Source organism: Citrus clementina, unplaced genomic scaffold (assembly GCF_000493195.1).
Source record: "Citrus clementina cultivar Clemenules unplaced genomic scaffold, Citrus_clementina_v1.0 scaffold_9, whole genome shotgun sequence".
Classification (NCBI taxonomy): Eukaryota; Viridiplantae; Streptophyta; class Magnoliopsida; order Sapindales; family Rutaceae; genus Citrus; species Citrus x clementina.
Genome location: NW_006261964.1, coordinates 23,796,659 through 23,805,257, shown reverse-complemented (window position 1 = coordinate 23,805,257; position 8,599 = coordinate 23,796,659). Strand labels below are relative to the sequence as shown.

The 8,599-nt window shown below is 33.0% G+C and overlaps 1 protein-coding gene across 1 annotated transcript; it reads left to right on the top strand.

Moving 5' to 3' along the window:
- The first annotated feature begins 4,244 nt into the window (after positions 1–4,244).
- LOC112100021 (exopolygalacturonase-like) lies at positions 4,245–5,682 on the top strand. Its single transcript, XM_024187593.1, has 3 exons — positions 4,245–4,703; positions 4,819–5,334; positions 5,449–5,682. The coding sequence occupies exons 1-3, from the start codon at positions 4,245–4,247 to the stop codon at positions 5,680–5,682; spliced, it is 1,209 nt and encodes a 402-aa protein (XP_024043361.1).
- The last annotated feature ends 2,917 nt before the right edge of the window (positions 5,683–8,599 follow it).

Sequence of the window (8,599 nt, the reverse complement as noted above, 5' to 3'; positions counted from 1 at the left end):
TGGAGTTCTAGGTGATGAAAATTTATATTTAACGGCAAAACCATTACAAAAAAAATCTCAAATGCATGATTTTCGAATTATCCACCATGATCACTTCTAATGCAAGAAATAACATATAACTCATCTATCATGCATATACATCACACAATCATGAAATATGTAAATATTCAAAGATTTAGAATTAAAGCATATCACTTATTTATCATGCTTAGGCATTACATAATCGTTAAAAATCAAACAAATCTATCATGATAAGTTGACAAGCTATCATCATAAATATATAACCAGCATCATGATAAAGCACTAAATGTTAAACACAATGATAATTCCATCATGTAAACATACAAGCATACTTTCGTAAATTCATTTGTCATGATTCACTCAATATAGTAAATAGGCAAGATAAACTTATCCACTTCATGTTAATGCACTCGATGTTATGATACCAAATGAAATGTTAAATATTTACTAAGATTAAAAGACCATAACTTATAATCAATAAGGCAATAATAGTTACCAAAACAATTAAATCATTTTGCCTCATTATTTTTGCTTAGACCATGATCAAGTGATTATCCTCATAAGCTTCATCAAGTAACTCTCCACCATTCCTTGATTGTGGTACCTACAAAGAAAACATTCACATTGTGCCCTTTGGTACCCAAATACTCTTGGGTCCTTGAGTGTTAGATTTAGTTCCTTTCGGAACCCAAATACATTTGACTCCATAATACACATTTCTTTTAATTGGACATCTATTCTTCATATGACCATTTTGATTGCAATAATGACATACAATTTGATCATTTGTGGAGGTAGGCTTAACAAAATAATTCTTATAATATTTTTGTTTCAAGTAAGGCTTATACCCAAGTCCTCCTTTATCAAACACACATTTTTGTGAATTAAGGATTGAAAATGAGGTAACAAGAGGATTACATTCCCTAAACGTAGATCCAGGATCTGCAAGGAGGCTAGTGAGCTTGGTAATTCACTAGCCCTGCCACCAAGCCTTTCTCAATTGGTCACCTATCAATTGAAGATATTGCAAATCATTTCAGGGTTCAAGCAGCCTTCAATGACAGCACTCATCCAGTTGTTGAGGCTCACTGCCAGGTGAGAAATAACTCAGTTAAGAAGCTTGCATATAATGAAAGTAGTAAATTTACATGCTGATGTACATCAAGAAAAATAATCAAGCTCAGGAATGAAAGATATAACTTCTGGTGGCGTTTTTGGATAAAGAATTCACACGACAACCTTAAAAGTTTGGTAGACAGATCTTTGATTTAGGGTTGTGCATCAAATTTGAAGAAAGGCTTCAAATTCTTAATATCAAATTTGATTTAACATTTGCTTTTCTGTCTAAACTATGAATAGGTTTGAATTTAGCTGAAGTTTAAGCATTTCCGAATACATAAATTTGAGTGATATATTTATTTCTCTTTTCTTAGTGTTTAATTACAAATGTTACTTTATTTGTTTTCATAAAACAAAAACACCTGAAAATAAGTATTTTGACATATATGTAAAATGTCCATTAAACTATTAAACACTTATTTATTTATTTTTAAGAAACATCGCTGATATAAGACAAAAATTAAAAATAGAAAAATGACACCGGCCAAAAGGATGTATTTAGCTTTACCCATCAAATGATGCATAGTGATAGAACAAAAAAGAGGAAAAGCCGTACAAGAAAATTTGAAAATTATTAAAATGCACGAAATAATCCAAATATAAAAACGAAAGCAATCAATGAAACATATAACGGGAGAATCCATTAGCATCTTCTATATAGAGTCCGACTAATGAACTGAAGTCACGGCAGCGAATGACAAGATTAGCCAGAAGGTAAAGATAGACTGCATGGCCATGCTGTATAGGGGTGTGCATAAACTGGCTCGATTTGATTTTGCCCAAAAACTGAACCGAACTAAACCCGATCCGTTTAAAAAGTTGAACCGAACTTAGGAACCAAACTGAACAGAGTCGAATTATTTCGTATACGGTGGAGTTGAGGATAAATGTCCTTGCACCAATTCTTACTGGGAAACTGATTCCAGCCACTTGCGCTCCAAACTCTTCATTATCTATCTATGTTGTATTTTCATTATTTATATCCCAGACATTCAAGGATATTTGATGACTTGTAATTGGTATATTTTCAAAAGATTAGTTTTTGCCCCAGTCGTTCTTTTTTTATTCTTCATTAAACTACTAACAATGGCATGAGAATTCATGTTAATTAAAGAGAACTCTATGTTGGAAAAGAAATTCTTAATCCCAATGTTTGAATAATGCAAATACAAACACCGATTATAATCTTGTTTCTAAATAAAAGAGGAAGGGGCCGGGGCAAAAATTTATCTTTTAGCACCTATCTGACAATTCAAAGACGGATGATCAGCCTTTATGCACTTTATTTACACATTGTTATAAAAGTTTACAATAAGAAGTCTACTAAAACTTATCTACATCAATTCTATTATGCTATAACCAAAATTTCTTTTTCAAAAAACAACAAAAACAAAAATGAAGGATTAACCGCGTGGTTTTCAAAGAGTTTTATTTGGGTGACTACCCGAATTTTCAAAGAGTTTTATTTAGGTGACTCCCCAAGTTCAAATCTTAGGTAAGATAGACGGTTAAAATTTGGATTCGGATTTAGCTCACTTTTTGTTTTTGAAAAAAATATAATTAATGGCATACAACTATTCTAAAGGAAAGTGAAAGGGATGATGAAGTAGCTATGCTTTAATATAGTTGTAAATATATATATAATTAATGGCATACAACTATTACGGAGGAAATTGATAGGGATGTTGTATTACAGTTCAGACTTAAGAGCTATGCATTTGCCTGAGTTGCGTTGCCACGTCAAGCATTGTTGGTCTACCATCAGCAGCAAATGGTATTGCCATATTAAAAATCTAGCACAGCATGGAAGTAATACTCTAGAAACAAAATTAAGAAAAAATTTCTGATGGCAACAAAAGGTCTATGAAGATTTCATAATTACTAGGCTGAAACTAATTAGGTAATAAATTTGTAAACCTTCAAATATTGGCAAATTAATAATCCACATAGCAAAATCCATCATTCACGAATAGAAATGTTTGCACATGCTCATTAAATACGTGTTTAAAATCAGGTTAATTTTCAGTCGGGTCGTTGTTGTTTGTAGAAAGAACCTAAAAACTATGGTTTTTTTAAAACTTATCGTTTGTATTCTTCTTAGTTTAAACTTATTTTTCAATCAAGAAAAAGTTCACATAATCATCAAAGACAGTTATACCCCTATATTTTAAATTATAGTTTAAAGTATTTTCTACAAGAAAAAAGGTCATTTCCGAAGGCAGATATCCTTTGAAAAACTCATTTTAAGCAATTCATGCTGTCTACCATCGTTGTATTAAATCTTATCAGAAAATCAGAATTTTCAATGAGTCGTAAGAGGAAAAAAAAAAAAAAACTTTCGACAGCGTTTCTGTTTGTTGTACATAACGAGACAACTCAATTGAATGGCACACAAATTTGAGCTTTGTGTATGTCATAATTGTTTGTTGCTGACTTGAGCTCTTTAGCACGGTAACAACGAATTGGGGATTACGTGTGTTTTTAACGAGTAGGTGATTTATTATTAATTCCAAATTATAATAGAAGGCTATTGTAGAAACGTTCGCGATTGTGTTGTGTTTCTATTTAATTTCAAAAGTACATACAAGTATTTAGTAAACCCATTTTTAATTTACGACTTACTCCTTTTTAATTAAAATATTGATTAAATTAATCACGTTTGATTCATGAAGTTTAAATAGGTTAATTAAAATAGGCTATGAATGAGTTGAACTTTTTACTTATCACGTTTGATTCATGAAGTTTAAATATGTTAATTAAAATAGGCTATGAATGTGTTGAACTTTTTACTTTCCTAACCACAAACAGCACATAAGAGTTTGTTTCTTAATAATTGGTAGCCGTTACCAGAATTTGTTGGAAATTGTACAGCGGAAGTAACCAGAAAGCAAAAATTAATGGACGAGAAAACAACTTACAGCCACCCTTGAGTAAGAAAGTAACTCCCAAGATCATGCTAAAATATAATTAGTGGACGAACTGCTGTCACACAACTTTATAAAATGCCTCCACATGAGTGATCAATCCATACCATCAACAACATCTAATTAAATTATATAGATCGTCAAGAAAACATCATCACTTAATACATCATCGAACACAAGATGGATTATAGCTCTTGCTCTCAGCTGCTAGTACTTGCAATCCTAGTTTTGTTTACTTTGGCCCAAAATATAATCAATGCAGCTCCCAACGGAGTTTTCAATGTAATTGACTTTGGTGCTGTGGCCGATGGCATTAGAGATAACAGTAAGGCTTTTGAAAATGCTTGGAGAGAAGCTTGCAATTGGAATACCTACAGCACAGTATTGGTTCCACCAGGAAAATACTTGGTGACTTCTGTTGTATTTAAAGGTCCATGCAAAGCTCCAATTTCATTTCAACTTCAAGGCCTTATCCTGGCTCCCCCCGGTCTGTCAAAGCTAGCCGATAAGGAAAGCTGGATCACCTTTGAATCCCTCAGAAGCTTCACTCTCACCGGTGGTGGAACTTTCCATGGCCAGGGCCGAACTGCATGGCCCGAAAATCAATGCCACAAAAATTCAAATTGCCAGCTTCCCATTGTAATTCTTGCAACACTTTCTTATTTGTTTATTTATTACATTTATGTATGTATTTGTTTTTTAATCTTTATAATGAAAAAAAGTTTGACAACTGCTTTGATTTTCTATTGTGCAGTCGATACGATTTAATAAACTGAATGACTCGACAATCACTGGGGTGCAATCTGTTGATAGCAAGTTCTTCCACATTAACATCTTGGGTTGCTACAATTTGAAGCTGAATAAAATTAACATCTCTGCACCTGATGATAGTCCGAATACTGATGGAATTCATATTGGAAGATCAAATGGCATTGAGATATCGAATTCAATAATAGCCACTGGAGATGACTGTGTCTCTCTTGGTGATGGCAGTCAAAATGTCTTGGTGTCTGATGTTTCTTGCGGACCAGGACATGGGATCAGTGTTGGCAGCCTTGGAAAATATAAAAAGGAAGAAGATGTAGTTGGATTGACAGTCATCAATTGCACTTTCACAGGCACAAGTAATGGTGTGAGAATTAAGACATGGCCTGATTCTGAGGATGGAAAGGCTTCCAATTTCACATTTGAAGACCTTTTCATGAATAATGTGGAAAATCCCATTGTCATTGATCAGGAGTATTGCCCACATAACCAATGTAACATAAAGGTACAGAAAGATTAATTCATTACTCATTATTTGCTTATATCTCTAGGTTTATGCACAAATCTCGTCTTGACATCCTAACGTTAGCTAATATTTACTAATTACCCATTTTAATAGGTTCCTTCACGGGTGAAAATTAGCAATGTGAGATTTAGGAACATCCGAGGAACTTCATTAACAAAAGAGGCTGTTAGAATTGTTTGCAGCAAAGAGATTCCATGCCAAAATGTTGAGATTGGAGACATAAATTTGGTGTATAATGGTATTGATGATAAGGGCCCGGCAATATCTTCTTGTTCAAATGTTAAACCAACTCTTGTCGGAAAACAGATTCCAGCAACTTGCGTCTAACTAGGTTTCGCAGGCTCTTCAATGTCTAAATCATGTATTTTATTTTTCCATTATTTGATTCGAGGATGTCGATTGCCCCCCTGGGATTGTTACTTGTAATATCAATAAATAAACTAGTAAAGATCATTTATTGTGTTTAATTCCCTGATTTTCCCAAGAAATGAACACCCAAGATTTCAATACTCCCCCGAGATTCAATCAAGAGTAACTGAAAAATCAAGGAATAATAGATCAAACAACAAAGAAAACAAGGGATAAAAATACTTAAGTAATTTAGCAACCAGAGGTGCTTACATGCACTAGAGAACAAGATCAAATGCTTTCACTAAACAAGAATCAAAGTTTACAGACAGTGGCGTAACTACTCTTATGCCTTGTGTTGACCAAAATTTTGGAAACTCTTTTAATTCTATGAAAATTTTCTAAATATTAAGTAAAAAGTAAGAGTTAAGAAAAATATTAATCGTCAACATCTACTAAACTTTGAAAACACATTAATTCCCCGTCTACTTTATAGTCCTTACTATTTTACTATTTATTTATAGAAAAAGTAAATTATCTAACTTTTTTCCTTCCATCAAAGAGATGTAATTATATCTCAACATCTTAAGACTTGAAATTGGGGTTTTCGTCTTCTATTTCTTTTTTTTAAGTTTATTTCACACAATACAGCTAAACGAACTATTCAACTTTAAGTTCTTTGATTCTTTCCCACAAGGGGCAAAGCCACCAACTATACCTAAAGATTCAAGAAGGTAAAGTTGGTACAGAATGAAACAATGTAAAGGAAGTTTAATTTTAATAAATGATTGAATTAGATAGTATAATATACAATTATTTTGTACTTTCTTCAATCTCATTGGCAACCCCAAATTAAAATCCTCACTCCACCCGTGACTGCAGAGCTATAGAGCTCATTACAAAGAACAAAATGCTACTAAGAATTCTCTCTACAACTTTCTCTAGCCTCACGAAGCGATCTGCAAATTATGCTCATCAATTAGCCTTACAAAAGTTGTTTTTAGCTAACCCAGGGAACATCGGCTCCTTCTAACTAACTTCTAACTACTTTTGGGCCCACATTCTAAGCTTCTCACGTGCTCATCGCATGCAACTTAAGTTAGCAAGAAAAGATGGATCACTAATTTAACTCCGAAAACATATGCATTGTCGTCCGCTTATAAACGACATTCCGGTCACTAACTTTAACTCTGAACGTCTTATCGGGGTCTTCGAGTTCTTGTCCAAATCTCTCTTTTCCTTCTACATTGAACTACTGACAATGGTGTGTGTATTGAAATTAAATCACTATCAAATTCTATATTGGCAAAGGAATCCCACTTGAAGGATTATTTTTTTCTTTAATCTACTGTTTAAATAATATGATCTCACCAGTTGTTTTATTTATTTATTGTTGTCTACATGAAAATAAATTAAATTAGAAAAAAATATTTTATTTTCTCCAAAAAAAAAATATTTCTTCCTCTCTCTCAATTCTCAAATCCACAAATTAGGATACTCTCGTAATTATAGCAATTTTGATCTGATATTATTTGAAATTAATTTAAGAAAGATTAATTGATGACGAAAGTGAATATGAAATATTATTACTGTATATTCTTCATATTATTTACACAAAGAATGAGCGTATATATAGGCTTTACATGAAGCTAAAATAAGAAACTGAACAAATACAAATACAACATAAATCGTGGGATATACATAATCATAATCTTGGGAATTAATGGAGATTGATTGGACGAGTGATTCTTGCTCAACATATCTTGGGAATTAACGGATATTGATTGGATGAGTGATTCTTGCTTAACACCCCCCTCAAACTCAAGATGGTGTGGTAGAAGTAAGCTTGAGTTTGCAAACGAGGTCATCAGCTCGGTAAAAAAGACTTGGTAAAAAGATCAATTGTATTATCTCGAGAGGACACAAATTGAAGCTTTATGGTACCTTGGGCGTAATGTTGGCGAATAAAATGACAATCTATCTCTATGTGTTTAGTGTGCTCATGGGAGACACATTGTGAGTGATTTCAATGGCACTTGTATTTTCAAAGTAAAGAGATGTAGCTACATTATGAGTAACTCCCATGTCCCTTAGTAATCGACGAAGCCAAACAATCTCTTGAGCCGCATTAGCAAGTGCCTGATACTCAGCATCAACAATAGACAAAGTAACAACAATTTGTTTCTTATTATACAGAGTAAATCACCTAAAAAGAAGCAAATACCAATGGTAGAACATCGATCAATAAGATCATCTGCCCAATCAAATTCAGAAAAACGATGTAGTTCTAAAGAAGAATTGGCTGAAAAGTGGAGACTATGAAAAATGGTCTCTTTAAGATATCGCAGGATATTAATGACAGCAGCATTATGAGTCGAGCGAGGAGCCGACATAAACTGACTAACAACATGGACATCATGGGCTGTATCAAGTCTTGTGACTATCAAATAAACCAAACGTCCAAACAATTGTCAATAAAGAGTAGCATCATTAAGTGATGTTCCATCAAACAACACAAAGTAAATGTTAGGATCAATAAGTGTAGAGGAATTTGATTATCAGTCAAACTAGCTTTAGTAAAAAGATCAGAAGCATATTTACCTTATGAAGGATAGTAACTAGATGAATCAGAGAGTACCTCAAGATCAATGAAGAAACTAAGATGTCCATGATCTTTCATTTCAAAGTGATGTTGAAGAAAAGCGTTAAGATCTATAATACTTGTAAGATCATCTCCAATAATAATCATATCAGATCATCTCCAGTGATAATCATATCAACAACACAGAGTAATAAAAGAATACATCCTTTGTTGGTGTTGCGAACAAAAATAAAAAATAAAAGTCATAAGAACTGGCATCAAAACCAAATTACTTGATTGTGGTACTGAACTTCT